General features: G+C 37.6%; 1 protein-coding gene across 3 annotated transcripts in view; it reads right to left on the bottom strand.

The window, feature by feature from the left end:
* The window catches only part of UTRN (utrophin), a 568,097-nt gene that overhangs the window by 69,740 nt on the left and 475,657 nt on the right, over nucleotides 1-22,700 (bottom strand). For all 3 annotated transcript variants that reach the window (XM_014345496.4, XM_063605516.1, XM_008963924.6), the window contains 3 exons: nucleotides 11,263-11,324; nucleotides 8,893-8,967; nucleotides 1,155-1,356 (listed from right to left, as the gene is read on the bottom strand). In XM_014345496.4, coding sequence (XP_014200982.4) covers nucleotides 1,155-1,356; nucleotides 8,893-8,967; nucleotides 11,263-11,324 — 339 coding nt within the window. The remainder of the gene's footprint in view (nucleotides 1-1,154; nucleotides 1,357-8,892; nucleotides 8,968-11,262; nucleotides 11,325-22,700) is intronic.

Genomic DNA, 22,700 nt, shown 5'->3' with positions numbered 1-22,700 from the left:
TAGCTAATTAATAGATAATAACTTTTTGGGCATGAGAGGCAAAACAACAGTTCTAGTTTTCTTTTCTTTTTTTTTTTTTTTTGAGATAGAGTCTTGCTCTGTCACCCAGACTGGAGTGGACTGGCATGATCTCAGCTCACTGCAACCTTTGCCTCCTGAGTTCAAGAGATTCTCCTGCCTCAGCCTCCCAAGTAGCTGAGATTACAGGCACCTGCCACGATGCCTGGCTAATTTTTGTATTTTTAGTAGAGACAGGTTTTCACCACATTGGTCAGGCTGGTCTCGAACTCCTAACCTCAGGTGATCCACCCACCTCAGCCACCCAAAGTGCTGGGATTACAGGCGTGAGCCACCGTGCCCGGCCCAGTTCTAGTTTTCTTATTTCATCTTTGCATACTTTAACCTCCCACCAGAACGATGAGTAATTCCTAATGTTTCAGAAATGTCAGCCCACAGCAGGTCTTTCTAGAACTGACTATTTCACAAATGTACTGTCGTATTCAAAAGGGCCAAATTAATGGCAAATGAGTTATGCTGGGAGTTGAGAGTGTGCTTTATGAACAGTGAGTACCTAATTAAATGACAGATATTAAAGTGTCCTATAGCATAAATTATTTAAAACACCATATATATATTATATATATATACATACACACACACATAACCACTATGCAAATAAAGCAAATATTAAAAGACTACCTCGTTCATGGCCATTCAAATCACTCTTCAGTTGGATTACAAAGATTGTAGAGCAGATTATTATGAGCTAATAAATTACTGTAATTCATAACAATAAATAGAAGATTTTTTATTTTGAAAAAAGAAATACTGTGAGACATTATGAAACAAGAAGAAAGTAGGACTTAGCTATATTGTTTCCCCTAGCATTTTGGCAAAGAATACTATAAATTTGACAGTCTTTGTAAATTGAAGCAAAATTTTAAAATGAAAGATGTACATTCTTTTCTGTTCTATTGTTTGTTAAGAAGCTCAATGATTTGTAAAATCATTCAGTTTCAACAACACACATAAATATTTCCACTGGGAAAGTAATTTGAAAGCACTTATTAAAAAATTCACTTAAAAATCAGACATTTTCTATTAACATATTTCATTCAGTGATCGTATTTTAATGAGAAAAAATATAAACTTACGTGTCATAGACATTGAGCAACCAATTGAGACACATATCAACACAGAGTGGAACGTTGACCAGGTCCTTATGCATTTGCTCAAGTCCATCATAAGTTGTTGTCAGACAGTTGATGACATCTGGAACACTGAGGAGCTGGTCATTTTGGTTCAACTTGTGCTGTTTGAAAATTTCATTTGTTGTACTCAACTCTAAGAGATCCACTAACCAGGAGAGAAGAAGGAATGTTTACAGTCATTACATTACATTACATAACAACATCACAACAAAGGCATTTCTAGTCTCAAGTATTTAGCTTGATTCTTCAATTTAAGAATCTATCCTTTTTAGCTAAATTTCAGCTTTTAAAGAAATAAACACATTTCTATTCTTACATTTTACCACACTTTCATACTTTTGAATCTGAACTCTGTTGCTTCCCAATCTTATCTCATTTTTTGCTCTTTGGAATATTAATTATTCCTACTTTCTTTTTCTGGCTTTCCCTTTGCCAGGCTCTTTTTGCTTTTAAATGTAGCAAGGCATAAATCTCTCAATCTACTCCAAATGGCAACGCATCTCAAATATTACACTGCTCTCCTCATCTTAACTCCTGCAAGCAGCCTGTGCACTGCTCTCTTCATTCTTTGTATCACAGCCAAACTAATTGTTCTTAAACAGTCTTTTATCATGTACATCCTTACATACAAAATTTACTGAAGATGCTCCATATTAAAAAACAGGTTTTATAGAAAAATAACAGCTCTCCACTGCCTGCTGAATCAAGCCCGATCTATAAGATTGTCACAAACTGGCCCTAACCTGGTTTACTTCCGATGATGCTCTGACACAGAGGTGACCTGTAGCTAAGAAGAAGTACTAGAGCAGTCAGTACTCTAGACACAGAGGTGACCTGTAGCTAAGAAGAAGTACTAGACAGTCCCCACAACCATTGGTCTTCACAAATTTGTTCCCATCCTTATTCTTCATGTGTACAACATCTATGGTAGGCATGGCTGGGGCTAGAGCCAGGAGGGTGTGCACAGGAGGCGAAGGCAGAGCCCCTGCTCTCAAAGACATACTGATGGCTTTACTAAAAGGAGGAGTAAACATGCCCTATGAGAGGAATACGCAAATTTCTGCTAGAGCTACTACTTCTAGGAGAGGAAGGACAACTGGAAAAGGCTCCCTGGAGAGGTGCAATTTGAAATGGGCTTTGAAAAATGGATAAAATACAAGAGATCCACATGAAGTGAGGAAAGAATTCCAGGTTTAGAGAAGTGCTTGAGAAAAGGCAAGAATTCACTCAAGCCCAGAGGCTCTAAGGAATGGTGGACTGCAGTGTGGGTGATGCGTGACTTACACACGAGTGGTGTTTGCCGACAGTGAAACAGGCAGGAGAAATGCATGGTCCAGGCACACACTGCCCAAGGGGAGGCCCGCAAAGGCCCGAAGGAGTTTAGATAAAAACGACAAATTTTTTTAATTTAATCAATTTTAAGTCTTTCATTCACTAACTGAAAACAAAGAGACAAAGCAGATTATCAAACTACCATGTATCTATCTATACATTTATTGAGTGTGGAGATGACTCTTCTAAATCTAAACATCTGGGTAAGGAAAATTAGAGCCCACATTAATTTAAGGTCTGCTCGTAGACATCAGTTTTTATAAAATTCTTTCTCTGTCTCTGTATTTAACCTTTTAGCATAAAAAAATTAGACTAGAAGAACTCTAATCTTATTTTTTCTTATTTTTTAACTTTTTGGCATTAAAAAAAGAGGCAAAGAGAAAATAGTTGGTTATATATATATATATGTTATATATTTAACTTTTAGCATGAAAAATAAGAGGCAAAGAGAAAAAATGTTATATACATATAAAACCAACTTCTTTCTCTTCGCCTGATGCAAAAACTGTTCTCTCAAAAAATATGACATATTTTGACAGTTAACTAAAATGAACAAATAGCTTCCTTTGTATTTATCCATTTGTAACCACTGAATAACTAATAATTTTGAATTTTTAAAGACATATATGAAATGTGTCCATGCTAGCTGTCTGAGTAACACAGAATTTATTTTTTAAGTTATCTACAAATTAAAAGAACTGCTTTAAACCCATACAGAGTAAAATGATTTCAAAAACAACTCAACAGGGAAGAATTTTTTTTTTTTTTTTAAAGAGATAAACATAAAACATACAAGTCTGGATAATGAACCAATCCATTTCCTTCAGATGTCAAATGTATCATTGGTAAACTTAAGCTAATAACAAAAATCAGTCAAATAAGCTTCATATGAGTTAGAGAAGGTGTCAGAAAAAAACTAAGAACCATCTGGAATTTTCACTGTAATTCTTACCTCATTTCTTTGCCCTGTACAGTTGACGCTTGAACAGCGCCAGTTTGAACTGTGAGGGTCCACCTACACGTGGAGATTTTTCAATTAAAGTTAAGCACTGAATGTGCCTGCCTCTCTTTTCTCCTCTACCCTTTCTGCCTCTGTTACCCCTGAGACAGCAACACCAACTGCTCCTCTTCTTCCTCCCCCTCAGTTTAATCAACATGAAGTCGACGAGGATGAAGACCCTTTATGATGATCACTTCCAATTAGTGAATATTAAATATATTTTGTCTTTTACTATTTTCTTAATATTTTCTTTTCTCTAGCTTACTTTGTTGTAGAATAAGAGTATATAATACATAGCATATCGAATATGTGTTAATTGACTGTTAACATGTTAAGTTTTGGGTGTCAAGGGTCAACTGTACACAGTTTTCAATTGTAAACCTCTAGAGGGCAGAAGCAAAGTGCCTGACAAAGGAAAGAGTTTAATAAAGGGCAGTAGCTAGGGAACTACAGCTCCCCACAGACACCAAGGAACATACTCAAATATGGCCAAAAGGCTGTAAGTTTTCTGAACTCCAACATTAATTATGCCAGTAACACAGCACTGCTATTGGATCCCCACATGGCATCAGGTGACAACAGACCAAATTCCAAAAAGCCCATTTCCTGCATCAGGCTGTCCTTGCATTTCTTTTCGAAGTCTCCCTGGTTATACACTCTGTAGCTGTGACACTAATTTGCCACATCCCACAGACTATCATGTCTTCAATTTTTAGTGATTTACTCTGACACTTTGTCTTAGTGCCTAAGTCAAGCGTAAATCTTCCTGAAGTGTGTCACATTTAGGTACCTTTAAAGAACTGACTACATTTAAATCACAGAAAATTATGATTAAGATTTTCTCATTTCAAAGGGAGACAAATGACAGCTCAGTCATGTGGCAAATGAAACAAACAGCAGAATCATTTTCTATCCAACTTTCTGACTTTTTCTTTAATCCCACATACAAGGCACAGGGGATGGACTAGAAATGCATCATCATTCTCCTGTTCTGCAAAACAATGAACACTGTTAAGCATCCAATCTTGAGCTTCAGTGACACTTCTCCAGGTGTCAAGCTATGTGGCCATTCTTTATTTTTTTATTTTATTATTATTATTATTATTATTAGCATTTCCCCTATCTTCTCTTCCCCAGAAATATAGGCAGAGCTCAAGGTTTCACATCTGGCCTTTCACTCTGTGAGCCCGAGGCCCTCACTCACTCCCCTTACTTCTATTATTGCTTCTCTTTGGATGGCTCCAGATTCTCTTTTCTCCTGCTGATCTCCTGCCTCAACACTTGACCCATGTCCCATTGCTCTGATCCCTACAAGAGCTATATAATTCTCTTTCAGGAACCTCTGCCCATAAAGGCCTGGCCTTCTTGTCATGATGAAATCCAGTCTGCAAACCGTGAAATATCCTAACATCCTTCCTTCTTCTACCTGCCACAATTTACCAACTACCCAATACCCCCAGTCATCAGTTCTTCCTCAGGCAGCCTTAAAAATCCAGACCCTCATCTCCCCTCCTACAACTCCCAGCCAGCTCAGCTTTGATCATCCTCCACCTGAACTATTTACCCATTCTCTGTTCTCTGCCCTTTGGTCTTTCTTAGATATTCCCTAAAGCATACTTCCACCTCTGGCCCTATATCTAAACTCCCACAATACAGAAAATGCCTCATGGCTCCCCATTCTATAACGAAAAATATCCAAACATGAAATACAACACAATAAGAACTTGAGGAAAAAAACCGAAAGGAATTTCAGGAAAAATATGACCTTCAAATTGACCTAAACTAACTTTAAGGAAATTTCTGGATATTGGACAAAATAGCTAAGCTATTCCATTCAGACTCTATAACTTGATGTTCCCTGAACACCATCTACACCTTAATTCTCACACAGATAACTCCTTCCCTTCTTATCCCCAATTAACTGCCCCATGCCTAAATCCCAGGTGCCTTTTATAGCCTGACTCATATGCCCACTAATCAAGGAAGCCTGCCTTCTTCTTCATAATGAGAGGACTCTCTCCCTCCTCGGAACATACTTCCCTTTTGCTTTTCTGCTATTACCTATCACATAAAGTTTCAAAATCAAAATACAAAGGAAAACAGAAAATACATATGTGTGGTCTAAAAGAAAATAATAGAACAAACACCCATTAGTCCATCACACAGCTGAAAAAAACAGAATGTTACCACTATCTTGGAAGCTCCTTGAATCCTGCCTAATTACATCCTCTTACAATTATGGGGTAACCATTAACCTTTGTATTTCACTTTCAGTTTTTAAAAGTGTATATAGCATTAGTTTTGCATGGGTTTGAACTACATATAAATGGAACAGAGTGGTACACATTTTTTTTCTGCCATTTAATTTTTTCATTTAATTTTATAGTTCTAAGATTAAATCATGTTGATGCTGATTACTAGCTCATTGATTTTTGTTGCTGTATTATATTTATAAATATGCCAAATTGAATAAGTTTTACTATGAAAAGTGCTGCTATAAATCTCCTTGGACACATCTTCTGGAGTACTGCTATATAACCTTCAAACTCAAATTATTCACTCAATGTGTCCTAAGCAACCCCTGCTCTGTGCCAGAAATTGTATGAGGTCCTAAGTAGAGACGAACACAGACTCATCCCTCCCATGATGGAGAAGCAAACAATAACTAATAAACAGAATATTAAAAATTACCATTGACACTTTGCCTTAGTGCCTAAACCAAACACCAGAAGTGTCATGTAAGGAAAAGAACAGTTCTATGAGGAGCCATAGAAAACCTCATTAAAAGAGAGGTGATCGACAACATTGAGACCTACAGGAATGAGTGTCCCAGCCAAGGGAAGAACAGAAGGATTAAGTTGGTGCAAAAGTAATTGAGGTTTTCGCCATTACTTTTAATGAAATACCCTAACTTACCTTTAATGGCAAAAACTGCAATTATTTTTGCACCAACCTATACAAAGAGCTAAGACAAGTGCTTTTTAGGCAGGAGGAATGGAATACAGAGTTTGCCATTTCTATCACTAAGTGGATGATGAAATGGTGATGCCCCGGTGGAGCAGAGGGAAGGAGGTGGACAGAGAGGTGAGCCAGGCAAAGACCATTCCATTCTGAGGGCAGCAGGAATCTTTTGTAAGCAGGGCATTGGGTCCATGTGCAACGTTCTTGAAATATGAGTTCCTTCAGTGTGAGAATCAAGTCTCTTTATACTGTTTTATCTCCTGAACAATCTTGGAGCCCAACAAATGAATGAACAATGACACTGCACTCTGCCTTATGCTGGGTGGGGATTTGCACATAATGAGAGACAGCCATGACCTAAAGTAGTTCACAGTGGAGACGGGGCAATCCACCAAACATTATTCGAGCACACAAAGGCAAGCACTTGTCACTAAGGTGAGAGAACCTGCTATTACAGGCAATCATAAACTACTGGGAAAAAACGTGGAGACGGGTAGGATTAGCTTGTAAATGTTTCCAAAAGAGGTAAATCTTTAACAGTATTTGGGAGGAAAAAAGGGTTACAAGCCAGTGCAGAGAAAGGGTCAGGGTATTTCTAGTAAACGGAAAGGAAGGGAGAGGAAGAAGCAGATTAATAATAAACTGATGAGCTCCAGGAGCGGCCCAGAGGCCTTGGCTGGAGGGCAGTGGGAGAAGGCTGTGGGAAAAGTGAAGGTCAGTTGTCTCTGAAAAAAGCACCTCATATACTTGAAATCCAATACAATCTAGCCCTTTTCTAACTGCCATTTAGTTGTTTAATTGTCATTACCAATCTCGTTTAGTTTAGAAGTTGGAGAAGCATCCCTTCTGTTCCTCTCAGGTTTGAGGGGAAGAGCTGAGGAGGGGGTTTTTTTTCTTCAGGAATCCAAAGAACCAAGAGAAGAAAACACCAAATGTGTTAATATGCTTATCCACCCATAAGTGTTGTTGAAAACTGGGACCATGTTCATAATGACAAAAAGCAGTCTTCTGTCAATGGAAATTTTGTGGCTGAGTCATTTGTCCTCATTTTATAGCCCATCAGGCCTGAGAAGAACTTCCAGACCCATCAACTGGATCCTGGATGTGCAGCTGAGCCTCTTTCAAAACTGCTGTCACCATGGACTCCTGCACAGACCAAAGATCCCTTTTGTGTGTTCATAATTTACTTCCTATTCTCTTTTCGCTCAACATACTGATCAGTAGCCAGAGCGTGGTGGCTTTCTTTTCTTTGTCCCGGTAATTCTGCAACACTTGCTACAACTACTACCACCTGCTAATTATCTTTGAGGCTCTGTGGATTATGCAAGAGTCAAGGACATCTCATTCTTCCTTGCATTGCCTCATCTGGAGGTGTCTTTCAGCCCTTTAGACTTCTCTTCCATACATACCTTAAGCTTTTCCTATTTTCAAGCTTTGCATTGCTATTTTTTCTCAATGACATTATACCTCTCTTTCCTCAATTCTTCATGCAGCCAGCTTAAAATTTATTGCTAACTTCTATTGACTTTCAAGGAGCAGATTTTTCAACCCTAACATATCATTTTTCAAAGCATAATTTTCAAAGCATCACTGAACTGCCTAGACGTATATTAACAGTTAACAAAAGGTAGCAAAGAAGAATACTTGAAACTTTTCAATTTACCCTATCTTAAAAGAACAGGTAAATATCACTTTCCACATCAACTATCTGACAAGGCCTAGGGTAGACTCAATCATTAGAACTACAACCACAAATAGAATCCAGATAGCATAAATCTATATGCTAAGTATTCACACTGCTACTTAATTTTAGGTTATTTTGCGGGGGGGAAATATCCTTTTGATGAAAGGACTGCCACAGAATTCCACTCTGAACACATCCTCCACAGGAAAAATGCATTGATAATACTAAATGTCTCAAGATATATTTAAAAGAAAATAGAGCCTTTTATCTCACTTGTTAAGGTGCCAGTTCAAATTTAGATCAGGAATGTGATTTTTTAGTGTTTCTTTATATACAGTTGTATTGAGACAAACTGGAACTCTACACTGCCAAATGGGCAAAAGGTACTGAAAACACATGACTTAATACTTTCTTTGATTTAATCCTTTTAAATTGGGTGGCAGCACAATTTTTGAAAAAGCTTTTCACATTACTCCTGTGTTTTGGTTAATTTTGTTCTCCAAGTAAGAATGGCATGTGTTCAGTACTGCACACTGATGGGGCAAGTAATAAAACATTTATAGAAACAAAACCAACTCCTTGAGTGAGGTACACTGAAAACCAGATTAACTTGGCAAACACTCCATCCTCTTCATTTATCTTCCTCTTGGGAAAAAAAATGCAATTCAAGTAACAGATTGATTAACTTTGGTAGAATAACTCACAACATAGTGCTTTTTGTAGTCTTCGGATTTTGATTGCTGTACGGTAGGCAGAAAAACGTACATTATTCAGGTCAGCTGAAATAGAAAAAGGAACAATTCAAAGATAGGCTTATTATTGAATATATACTGAATGCCCAGAATGTATTTGGTTACTTTGGATGATGAAAAAATATTATGTTTGCCTGAAATAAAAAGTCTTCTCCCAAATTCCCCAACACGTATTTAAGAAAAAAATTATATGATCATTAGCACCATGTTGAGATACATCTCAAAGCAATATTACAGAGAAAATTCTAAGAAAGTATTTTCAACAGGTGTCAGGGCTCAGAACATGGTGGGTTGAGTACTTTGAAATGAAGGAGACTGGAAGGTCTCAGTAGTAAGGTCTCTCTGACCTCTGGGTCTCTTGTCTCCTGACCCTCTTTCTCCTTCCAAAGTGATAAATAGAAACCAGAATTCCCCTTCCCCAAGGTGGGTCATGAAAACTAGAACTTCTCTTCCCCAAAGCAAGCCATAAAATCTAGCAAGTTCACTGTGACCTTCTCCCTTCTCTCCTAAAGATTCTCCTGTGACAGGTATCCTGTCCCTAGAGGAAAGGAATACGCTGCAGGGAGAAGCCAAGAAGAATGTGAATAGATAGGCCTTGCTGGAATTCCCTTCTCAGTCTATTATCATTAAATTATACCCTTTCATCCAATCACAATTCAATGCAGTCATCCATTCCTCACTCAATCTAAGTGTAAAAACAGACACTTTTCCCTGTTTTCTTTGAGTCTTCTGAAGGTTCTCATGTCAGGTAAAACTTTGATTAAGTAAATTTCTTGTGCTTTTCTGGTTGACCTGTCTTTTGTTATAGGAGGGTCACCATGACCCTTATGATGGGTGAGAAAAGGTACCACCCCTTTCAGCCCTTTGGTAGGAAAAAGAGGAAGGTGATGAAGAGAAAGCACAGCTGTCACATGGCTTATTAAATGCACTGCACAGTAGGCAGAGGGCCCTTCCTTTTTTTCCCAATAAAGGAGATTTTCCTCCAGGGGCATCTCCCCCAAGGACACTTCATTTTCTTCCAACCACACTGTCCAGCTCACTATTCATGGAGCTCATCTTATTTCTATGCTCCTCCCATCCTGATTGATTTGGTTTTCCTACCCTTTTGCAGATCTGGTTAAAATGATCCTACAACCAATACTCAACTCTTTGGAAACAATAGATATTGTAATTTCTTTCTTTGTCCCCTAAAGACAGAGTATCGGAGATTAGCAGAGTTAAAAGAAAACTCAGATATCATCAAAATTTGCCCCCTCATTTTACAAACTAAGCAAACCAGTTCTAAGTCTTTTGTTTGTCCAACTTTTGCAGGCCTCTTCACCCACCAAAAAAAAAAACTCACACAGAAGCCCAACATTTAAAGAGATTTTAAAAAGGGGGCATCCTTTTTATTGAAATGGGAGAGGGAGGCTTCGGGTGCTGTTTTTCCCTCCAGCATCTCCTTAGCTACCCAAAGAGAAAACTTAAAAAAACCGCTGGACCAACCAGAGGAAGTAGGTTAAACAATAAGTTGAAAGCCACATTGCACTAGAAATTAAAACAAAACCGGAATTCTCATCTGTGTTTTCTTGCATTTTTATATAAAAATGAATTTAGCTTTTAACAATTTAGACAAATTTAAACTAGGTGAGCTAATTTGATGGCACGTACTAAATAAAAACTGAGCCAAAAGCAAATTTAAGGCAGTGGATTAAAGTTGGCTATATTGTAATTGTATATCTATATATATATTTTCAGTGCAAAGCTGAAGGTTAAGATGACTCAATACGAAGGAGGTAAAAACTACAATTACATTCCTCCCTGTAAATCAACTCTTTTTGGCTCACATGATTTCAAACCACACAATTCTCCTAAGAAAGGCAATACCTGTTTACTGCATTGCCCTTAGAAATTTAACTACTTTTAAATGTCAATGACATGATTCTTTTAACATTAATATGCCATGTAAGAAAGGCTGGTGATTAGCTCCTATTTAACAATATACAGTTCTCGGCCGGGCACAGTGGCTCACGGGAGCACTTTGGGAGGCCAAGGCAGGTGGATTGCCTGAGCTCAGGAGTTCGAGACCAGCCTGGGCAACACGGTAAAACCCTGTCTCTATTAAAATACGAAAAATTAGCTGGGAGTGGCGGCGGGCGCCTGTAGTCCCAGCTACTCAGGAGCCTAAGGCAGGAGAATTGCTTGAATCCGGGAGGCAGAGGTTGCAGTGAGCCGAGATCACGCCACTGCACTCCAGCCTGGGCAACAGGGAGAATCCACCTTAAAAAAAAAAAACCGGTTCTCAGTTGTTTAGGTTAATTTATTACTATTAATAACACTTACCAAGGGATTGAAAGAGTTCGGTCATTTTAGGATGGTCCCAACAGGTGGTCTGTGTTTGATGGCTGGAAAAAAAAGGTAAAATTTTAAAAATAAACAAAAAATCAAAAAACTTCATACAGGCCAAAAAGGAAATACCCAAGTAGAAATGATTTTTTTCAAATTTTAAAAAATACATGCAAAATTATCCTCATTATCAACCATTCAGAAACCCAATGCCCAATTGTTACTTAATATTTGAAACATTGGCCAGGGGCAGTGGCTCTCCCTGTAATCCCAGCACTTTGGGAGGCCGAGGCAGGTGGATCACTTGAGGTCAGGAGATTGAGACAAGCCTGGCCAATATGATGAAATCCCATCTCTACTAAAAATACAAAAATTAGCCAGGTATGGTGGTGGGTGCCTGTAGTCCTAGCTACTGAGGAGGGTGAGGCATGAGAATTGCTTGAAGCTGGGAGGTGGAGGTTGCAGTGAGCCGAGATCGTTTCACTGCACTCTAGCCTGGGTGACAGAGTGAGACACTGTCTCAAAAAAATAAAAAATATTAATAATAAATTTTAGCCAGGTATGGTGCCTCACATCTATAATCCCAACACTTTGGGAGCCTGAGGTGGGAGCCCAGGAGTTTGAGACCAGCTTGGCAACATAGCGAGACCTCATCTCTATACAAAAGTTTTTAATAAAAATTTTTTAATAATAAATTTCATTTGAGCAACTACATTGTAAAAAGACAAATGAAATCTTTGCTTTGCCTATTTCAAACAGAACTGAAACTACAAATTAAAACCTAGATATAAAATGTGACTGTCATGAACCCTTTGGTCCTGGCTTGATGTGGCCAGATCAATGCAGGCCCCAGAATAAACCCATATCTGTTAAACAGATGTAGATTATCATTCAGAACGAATCCTCCAACAGCAGAAGTAGTGCTGTGGGAGTCACTACACCTTAAAAGTCTCATCATATTTCCAAAGATTGCAGAAACAAGTTTAACTCTGAATAACATCATCCCACAATCTACAGAGCCTCCCTCCTCTTCTACCTAGAGTCGAACTTTCCTCAGTGCAAATCTACCCTTTCTTCTCTTCATGTGTATCTGGATTCCCCACTCCCCTCAGGCAAGTGTCTCTTGCCACTTAGACTCTGTGTTCCTCTTCTCAGCTTCCTCTCATTAACCAGTATTATTATTTTCTATATGTATTAAATTGTTTTCCTCATGTTCTTCACTTTAAAAGCAAGTTTTATACTTTCTCTTTTTCTGTAAATTTCAAAACTAATTCATACATTAGATGGAAGTTTTGGGGTAATAAATTGAGGTTAAAACATAAATGGAATGCTTCAATTAAGTTTCTTAGGTAAACAGTTCATGACTTTGGTGGGTCAGTGGCCTTACATTTAAAAAGAGTTAACTGCCCCTTATCTAGGTCAGGGTAGATTCATAACATTTAATAGTGCTCCAAAGACTTCTTAAATGACACCTAGTTCTTATAAAACTATTTAGTAAACTAAATGAACCAGCATAGTACCTAAGAGAGTGATATTACAACATTCATAAAATCAAATTCAAGAGAAATTATTTTTCAAGCCTATGTAATATATCAAAAACTGGGGCATGTCACTGGGAAAAGAACATCATCACTGTTATATATACACAGGTAACAAAAACCCCAAATAACTCATACTTACCTTTGAAAAATATTTAAAGTGTGTATTTGCAGTTGGGTACGTATCCCGGAAATATTAGCAATTGGGTATGTATCCTGGAAATTCCAAGATCTCAAACAAAATAATGTAACTACAATGTGAAGATCTGTCTTGGAAAGAGATGGAAAGTTGTCGGGCTCCTCTACCCAGATTCTTGACTCCAATGCAGAGACAAATACTTCTATTTCATGGTCCACTACTGAACACCAACAAAACCATTCCACCCTTTTGGTTTGATGGTAGTGATACTACAAATTGCTCAAAAGACCATGGAGCCGGGTACTGAAGTTGTTTGACCTAAATTCTTACTATTCATCATTAGGCTCAGAGCTTTACAGAAATGCAGAGTCTCAAAAAGAATTTCCTCCCTATCACCAACAAATATGGAAGGATTTGCTGAGGAGGTAATGCAATTCCAGTAAGGCATCATGGGCTCCCAGTCTGAGAGAACCTACTAGGGTTCATTGATCTCTTGTCTTCTCTTTCAGGGAATTTCAATCCCCACGACAACAGTACTGTCCAGAGACAGACATCCCATCATGATGGAGCAAACCAAGGCTCAAGAACCAAACTAAAGCCATCGGTAATGTAGAGCCAAACGTTATACTTAAACAACAAATATCCTTTCTCTGGAATTACAGGTGTGGGTCTTCACCTCACACAACCCCTACGGAATCACAAGAGGAAAATACCACTATTTCTCAGTCAGGCGGAGGACTGAGAATTCAAGGTGAACACCTCTTGCTAATGGCTCTTTTTAGTGAAACCACTACTGAGAGCTGACGGAACACACACATTTGGCAAACAGATGGAGGGAGGGAACGGGCATCTCCCTTTGTGAATTCAATACCAGTTGATTCATTAGGCAGAACTGCCAACACAGAAAATAAATACAGCCTCTGGTTACAAAAGTATAACTGCTGCTTACCAAACAACAGAAATAAAAAAAACAGGCAATGCAGTTGGCTGCTGTTTTTTTTTTAAGTCGGGGGAGAGGGTTAAAGCTAAATCCACAATGAACCCAAAGGCTTAAAGTATTTGAACAGCTGCAGATAGCTCAGCTCCTCTTGCCAAAATGCCTGAAGTTCTCCCAGAGTAGGCAACCAAAACAGAATAAAAGTAGCATTTTCCCCCAAAATAACAACAGCTTGGGTTCTAATTAATCTCAAATATGAACAGGGAGTGGGACTTCATATTGTGCAGCTTGATAAGCTCTAAAATAAAATTATGATTTTATTACTAAAAATCCTCTCTTTAAAAGGCAACAGCCATGGGAATCTATCCAAGAATAAAATAAAAAAAAAAAAAAACACAAAAAACAAAGTAGCAATTAACAGTTAAGTACAAAATCATATGAAGCAAACAATAGTGAGAACATGTGACATGTAACTAGGCTGGCCAGCCATCCAGTTTTGCCTGTGCAGGGAAAAATTGTGAAGGTCTTTGTTGTGGGCAAAAAATGAGTGGGTATCCTGCAAAGCTTAAATTATCTCTGAGCTATTTTAAACTCTGCAAACTGAAGAAAACAGATAGTAATGCAAATGATTTCTGTCCATATAAATGCAAATTGTGCCCAGTGGAATGAAATTGATTATTGTCCTGTGGATATTGACCAGTTTGTCAGCTTTGCATCCAGAGGTAAATTCATTTTAGCATCCCTAATCTCACTATAAATATGTGACATTTAGTATTCTCTTTGGAACCTATTATAACTTCTTACTGGTTCCCTTATTATGAGTTAAATGAAACATGCTCTTTTTGTATTTGTATAAGAGCTAAGATTTTTGCCTATTTTGAAAACTATCCTTCAAGCAGTATAAATCCTGCTTTATACTAGACTGTATACAGGAATTACACATCAGCATCCTGGTATAATTATTAAAAGTGCCCCCTTACTCTGAAGAGCCCCAGCTGGGATAACATATAATCTCTGCATTTTATGGACATTATTAAAATATTAAGCCAATAAGGTTAAGAAGTAGTATATCCTTCCACCTATCATTATTTATAACAATATAACACTGATAAGCCACAGAAAGTAAAACACAAATAATATAAGACTGCAGTACCAACAAATAAAACAAAAAAAGTTGTGCTGTAATACTGCCTAACATGTAACACAATGAACCAACAGCAAAGGACATGCACTTTTGATAGGCTGGTAAAATATTGATTTCTGGGCAAATGACTGCTCTGCGGAAGATACTTCTTAAACCCATTTGTCCTCATTAGAGTGGTCTCATATTTTTCCATGAAACCTTAAAGGATGATCAGAAGGCAACTTGTTTGTCCAAAAACTAACACTTACCCAAATATACTTATTTGTTACTAGCTATCCAATTTTATACTTATAACTGGATTTTGTGAGGTTTGCTATATATCATTCCATTCCAATTATAATTATAAAGGCATATAACAGAACAAAACTAAAGATAAGTAAAAATACAAATGTGGGGACAAGAACTATGTATATTGCTCTGAGATAAGACAATCAAAGAAAGAAAAATATTTCTTCTTTGCTGTGCAAAGTAAAATATACTAGGTCAGGATGTATATTAATCACAGTAATAACATGCTATTTGAGTGCTCGATTTGTACCAAGTAAACTCTTTTGGATAAACTTTTTCTATGGGTAAATTCAATTTGGATTACAATTCTATGACTTGGGTGACAATATTGTCTCCATCTTACAGATGGAAAAAACTAGGGCAGAGAGTGCTTAGATAGCTTGTCTGAGGTCCTATAGTAAGTAATAGAAATGGGATTTAAACAGAGATAGTCTCATTTTAAGCTAAGCTCTTGATATGGAAGTATATTTGCATAATTAAGGTTTTAAAATATTTCTTGATGAATCTGTCCAAATTTGAGTCCATCGTCTATCATTAGAATCATTACAAATAACCTCATCTCCCTTGCTTCTCTCTCACCCCTTGCAAATCCCAGGCCTGGATCAGCTCAATTACTTGCCTACTCTGGACCTGAGCAGCTGTGGATAAAAACAACTGGAGAAAATCACTCAACAGACAGACTCAATTTACTTTAAAATATGTGATTTCAAACCTCAAATGTCCAACTCCTGGCAACTGCACTATATTCCCTAATAAACTTGCTTTCCCAAACTCCAAAACAGAAATTCACTACTGCTATCTCTCTCCCCAAACTGGTTTCTTTCTCTGCCTTAATATCATTTTACTTTATCTCACGCTTCATTGAAAACCTAAATACTACTAGATGAGGACTCCTTTCTCTCTCCACCACCAACTCAGGAAACCTCCCTCCAACTGCCAGTTTGTTATCCTCTCTCCCCTTTAACTGAGAAATTGTCCCCCTTCTTATTAAAGGCCAATTATTCCCAATGATTTCTTAAAAATTTCTTGTGCTGCACTGTCAACCCCTCTCTCAAGAAGACTATCCTTTGTAGAATATAAATGTTTACAGACGTGCCATCCTTAAACACACACACACACACACCCCTACCTCAAATCTACATTTTCTGCTAGTTATCACCTTTTTTCTCTCCTTCACAGACAAAATTCACCAATGAGTACTGTACCATATCTACTTCCTCGTGTCCCATTCACCACTCCAGCCACTTCTGTTTGGCTTCCAACTTTTCTCCTGCACTCAAACTGGTCCTATTATTATTAGCAATGAACTCCATGGTGCCAAGTGGAGTGGCCATGCCTCAGGATGGGGAAAAATAAGAGACGACAAACACTGTAAGTAAGTTATACAGTGTATTAGAAGGTGGGAGGTACTATGAGAAAACCAGAAGTCTCCAGAAAAGGAAGTTGACACAGGCAAAATACAGGTTCTGTTAACATTTACTTTATGTACACTTATAGAAGTTACATATATATAGCAATCAAGCACGAGCTCCCAACTAATCGATTTTGCATTCAACTGCCTAGAGTATGAAGAGTGAAAACAAATGTTGGCAATCTGATATGACAACATTTATTTGAGTAACACCTTCTTAAAGATCTGAGAGGTGGTGTACTTACTTTGGAATTTATAATATTTTCAGTCCTTGTTTCACCCAAGACTAGAATATAGGAAGAATGTGGAGTACCCCCATCAGTAACATTGATTCTCACTCTGTGCACGTGCTTGTGTGTGTGTGGGTGTGGGTGTGGGTGTGTGTGTGTCTGTGTGGAAAAGCCCCTGGGGAGAGGATGGAGGTAGTGGGTGAGAAAGCTGCAGGAGTAACTTATATATTCCCCAGGTTATATTCAACTTCCTCATCCACTCCCAAACACTGTCTACTGTCCTCTAAGCTTTTAAAGGCAGGAAATCCAAAGATATACTTTTAGAAACAAAAATTAACTTAAGAGAAAAGAAGTGTGGAGGTCAGAATTTTAAGAAAAAAAAATTCTGTCCAAAATTCAAATAAGATATATGATCCTATTTGATAATAGGTACTGCAAAAGTTTAGAGTCTTCCTTAAAAAATGCCATTAGTATCTCATGATAATGAAGACAGGAGGCAGGAAGACAACATTGTAAATAATGAATAATTCCGTAGGATTTGACTATAAAATGCATTTAAGCTGGGCACAGAGGCTCATGTCTGTAATCCCAGCATTTGGGGAGGCCAAAGCAGGAGGACTGCTTCAGGTCAGGAGTTTGAGACCAGCCTGGGCAACATAGCAAGACTCCATCTCTAAAAAAAGTCCAATTAGCTGGGCATGGTGGCATGTACCTGTAGTCCCAGCTACTCAGGAGGCTGAGGCAGGAGGATCACTTGAGGCCAGGAGTATAAGACTGCAATGAGCCATGGTTGCACCACTGCACTCCAGCCTGGGCAACAGAGTGAGACCCTGTCTCTGAAACAAAATACACTTAAAGTAATTTCACACTCAGGAGTAGATTTAAAGATACAAACATGGAAAGGACTATATAGAAATAGGCTACCATACCATACACCCCAAAATATAAGATGTCAATATTGCATGTATGACTAATAGAACATTTGTTACAAAACAATAAGACAAAGTTTATTTGTGTTTGTTTTTAAATAAAGTAGTAGAATTAATGATCAAAACTGATGTGCCTATGTGCGAGGGGAGGGACAGGTGATAATTGTCTTGAGGGTACTAGATTGTCTGGAAATATAAACATGCAAATACTCAGTAAACCCAGGGGATCCGCTAGCTTGATAATATTTCTACATGAGCCCAGAATTCATAGGGAACCCCACCTCCCACCCAACCCTACCCTCATCTCCGTGACTCTCAAACTGGGGAGATTCAGACCATCAGCCAAATTCCTGTAGGTCATTCGTTGTTGCACTGGCCCTGGGGAGCCTTGTATGCCCCCATCTGAAGGTGTTAACACCAGGACTATGTTCCCACAACAGTTGAGGGGATCACTGTATCCTTTAAGTTTGCTTTTAAAAGCTGGATTTGTAGCTTTTAGCTTTTTATTAAAAAAAATTACTACTTTATCTCTTTCTTTTATGTATTTTTAAAAGCAGGGATTAATTACTTCTATTTTTTTCTATATGGTTATACGAAATCTTTTACTGTATTATTTTACTTTATAATCCGCATATTTCTATTTATTTTACAATTTTAAACATTATTACTTCTGTACTTTTGCTAATTGCAATGGCAGTTTTAAAAATTTAATCTTTATAAAGTATAGATATCTTTTTTCCTCTCTAAATGGCCCCACAGTGATCCTTCCTACATTGTATGGTAGAACTTTACTAACTGCATCCCTTACCCTAAAAATCAAATTGCCCAGTAAGGCTGATGGTGCCATTATAATGCAATAGAGTTGGGTAATCTAGAGGATTCCAAGCCAAAATACTACTTCATGGCCCAACAGTATGTAGACTAATGGCAGTGAAGGTGATATTTTAAGTCCTTAACTACCTAATGTCTCTCAAAGACAATATCAATTCCACCTAAATTACCTCAATTAACTAGGACACCAGTAATACATAAGATTTCTTACCAGTGACGGTTTGCTGGCTGCTGCAGGGCAGGCTTTCTACTGTTTAGATTTTTAGTTAGCCAAGGTATGCTTATGCTCATTTATCTGAAGCCCCTCCAAGCCCAGGGGTTTAGTGATCCTAAGGTACTTACATTCTTTCATAAAGCAATTTTGTTTTTACCTCCCCATCAGCAGACTTGGCCCAGTGAGTTTTAAATATTTATTTTCAGTAAAAACAGAGTCACAGACTACTAGAAAGACAGACTCTTCAGTACATTTTGCTTATGCTTCTATTTCATTTACTTCTTTATCATTAAAACCAAAACCACAAGCTCCAGTTCTTGAAAGAGATTCAAAGTGCGGCCCAAGAGTTCTTTACTTAAAAAACTGGAACCAGAAAGATACCATCCCTCATCTTCACGAAAGAGGGAAGGGAGAAATAAAGACTGCTGTAGGGACCCTTTTGGAGAGAGCTATGTTTATTTTTCATTGTTAATTATACCTTTGTTACAGGTTTATTCTGTTCTGGGATAAGTTTTCTATAACCGTTAACGATAAAATGCTTTATGTTAATTCTTCGTTGTTGCTGTTACACACACTTTGTTAGCTTTCATTTTCCTGTTAGGCTGAGTATTTGGAGATTACCTTGCTGATACTCCTCTCTGCCCATATTTAGGGAAGGACTATTTCTTCTGTATTGCCTAAGCTGGCGCACAATTCTTCTAAAGAAGTATGCATGAATTCTCTCCTCTAGACAGTATATGTAGTTCTACCAAGACAAGTATATATAATCTATGCAAATGAACTGTATGACTGCGATAAAGATCAACTACTTGCTTCCCAAGATTTTACAACTATTACAAACTTCATTTCCTTTCAGTTACTGAAGGATTAGGGCAGGTAGAGGGTGGCCTTGGGAAATGAGAGTAGGTCTAAAAGAGCTTTGCAGGATTATCAATAATGGGCACAAGAATGGAAAATAAAAGTATAAAGAGAGATGTAATAAATTGAGGATAATCTTCATTTGGATCCACTCAAAGGGGGAGTTAGAACAAGGGAAAGAAATGTAAGACAGCAAATTTTATAGATATAGACAAGTTTATGCTGGTTAATTTCTTGCAATATTGAGGAATGTCAGTTTTAGAAAATGTGACATGCATGGTATATATAACCAGAGATTACTAATATTTTCATAATGAAAGCTGTGTGTTGTGTGTTATTGTGCTTTGCATTTAGGGTTCTACGAAGAATTAACATCTGCACTTCAGACTCCAGTGGGAAAACCGGGCTATAGAATTGTTAAATTGTGATGGTGACACCTTGTCACAAGAACAGAATAGTCATCTGTAGCAAGACTAAAGGCTTACTGAAAAGTCAACAACTCAGGCTTTAGAGAAGGTGTTATAAGGAAAAAGAAAAATCTTATTTCCTAACTACATCTTATTAAATTCTATTAAATACTGTGACTTACCAACAGGCCGGATGTATAGAGAACCATCTGTGTTTCAAGTCCCTTAGGACTATAAGCCAGCTTTGTTGGCCATCTTACTCACAGATACTTAAATCTACCCATTGACAGAAATCTTCAGATCATGTGAATGGGGACAGATAGAGGAAGGCCAAAGGGTGTGTTTCCCCACCTCAGAGTTCCTCTCAAGGTCCAACTGGCAAGCACTGTGGGAATGACATCTTCCTATCTATGAAAAAGCACCTTTGTCCATTACCAGACCACAGTGTGAAACTGCTTTAAACATCTAGAAAATAGATCCTCCTGTAGAAATTAGCCTATGGAAAAGCCTATACAAGAGCAGTGTGGAGTACTGGAAAAAGCATGGGCTTTGTCCTTGGACAGCTGGACTCAGTTGCTGGCACACAGGAGGTGCATACATAGTAAATGGTAACCGTCTATGGTATGAAAGAAAGGATGTTTGCTCATACTTTCTCCACTACTATCCTCCTTCCTAAATATAATCCTTCATCCTGTTCAAAGTTTCCATGGGACTAAAAACTTCCGTCCTCTGACTCAACTAATATTGGGGCCAGGACACAGCACCGCATAGTGATCAGGAGGAGTTCAGGAGCTGTAGACAATCCCTGGGTTTGAACAGTAGCTCTTCTATTTACCAGCTGTGTAATCTCAAGCAAGCTGTAAGTGTGCTTATTAATTACTTTTAATGCAGTTATTGATAATTCATTAAGACTTATCTGTAAATGGGGGTAATTATAGTACCTATACTTCACTTGGCTAATGAGAGAATTAAAAGAGATCATCTATGCACAAGATTCAGCACAACACCTGGCAAATAAATGACTGTTCAAAAATGTAATTTATTACAATGATCATTATTATTTCCCACAGCAACTATTTATTATTATTATATGTTATTATTATTTCTGTGGCAAACTGAGAAGTGGTGAATTTTACATGGTTAATGTGATGCATTCAGAAAGTTCAACCGAACCCAAAGCTTTCATTCCTCTTATCCCTCATATTCCCTGGAAGTTAACTTTTATCTGAGGAAATGAACAACTTGTGCAAAATACATAACCAAAAATTTACAATGAGAGAGATCTGGCTTTTATGGCAGATTTTTGTATATTGTGAATGCTGCAAGAACCATTTTAAATTTTCTTTTTCTCTATCTCTTTATTTATTATTATTATTATTTTTTTTTTTTAAGGAGACAGAGTTTCACTCTGTTGCCCAGACTGTAGTGCAGTGGTGTGATCATGGCTCACTGCAGTCTTGACCTCCTGGGCTCAAGTGATCCTCCCACCTCAGCCTCCTGATTGCTGGGACTATAGGCGCATGTTACCATGCCCAGCTAATTTTTTGTAAAGATGGGGTTTTGTCATGTTGCTCAGGCTGGTCTCGAACTCCTGGGGGCAAGCAATCCACCCGCCTCAGCCTCCCAAGCATTAGGATTATAAGCATGAGCCACTGCACCCGGCCCCATTTTAAATGTTCTTAAACCCTGAATACAATGAGCTCTCATTGCACTATACTGGGAAAAAAGAAATAACTAGATCAGTTTCAGAAAGTCTACCTTAGAGGCAGCAAATAAAATTTTCAAATGTTAATTTTAACTTAAGATATTAACAAATAGAGAGGTTTATGCTATATAGACTAGTTTTAACTTAAGATATTAACAAATAGAGGGATTTATACTATATAGACTAGTTTTAACTTAAGATATCAACAAATAGAGGGATTTATACTATATAGACTCTTTCAGTTCAGATTTATATTCTTTCATTTTCTACAAACACATGAGCCATGGAGCCACCACAGTGCACTTCAAAATATTAATAAGGAATTACCTAGAGAGACAGAAATGCAGTGGGAAGCCATCAAAGTGGGCTTTAAGTGATCTATAAAATTAAAATACGACATAAAAATAATTTACCCTTCCTAGTCTCCTTTCAACTTTCTGGCCATATTCTAACAGTGAATACAAAGATGATATGCTTAAACACCAAAAACATTGAATATTTCTACCTGAATATTATTTTTTGTTAGCCATATACATTCTAATTTGCTCCAGGAAATTCTCATTGCATGGCAATCATGCAAAATTTGTTTTAAACATTTTTCTTCTACTTTTGAAGCCACGCAAAGGGAAGTGTATATTAAAAGCTTTTTCATTCTCCATTTGCTTGGTTATTAATTTGGGAATTAAATTTTGTTTTCATAACAATTCTTCACACATAAATACTGGCTTCTATAACTCTACCTTCAGAATTTGATGTTCCTTCTTCATGAGGAAATAAACTGTTAAATTACACAATGAAAGATCC

The sequence above is a fragment of the Pan paniscus genome, chromosome 5 (genome assembly GCF_029289425.2).
Source record: "Pan paniscus chromosome 5, NHGRI_mPanPan1-v2.0_pri, whole genome shotgun sequence".
NCBI classification, from domain to species: Eukaryota; Metazoa; Chordata; class Mammalia; order Primates; family Hominidae; genus Pan; species Pan paniscus.
This window is presented reverse-complemented; position numbering and strand designations above follow the sequence as displayed.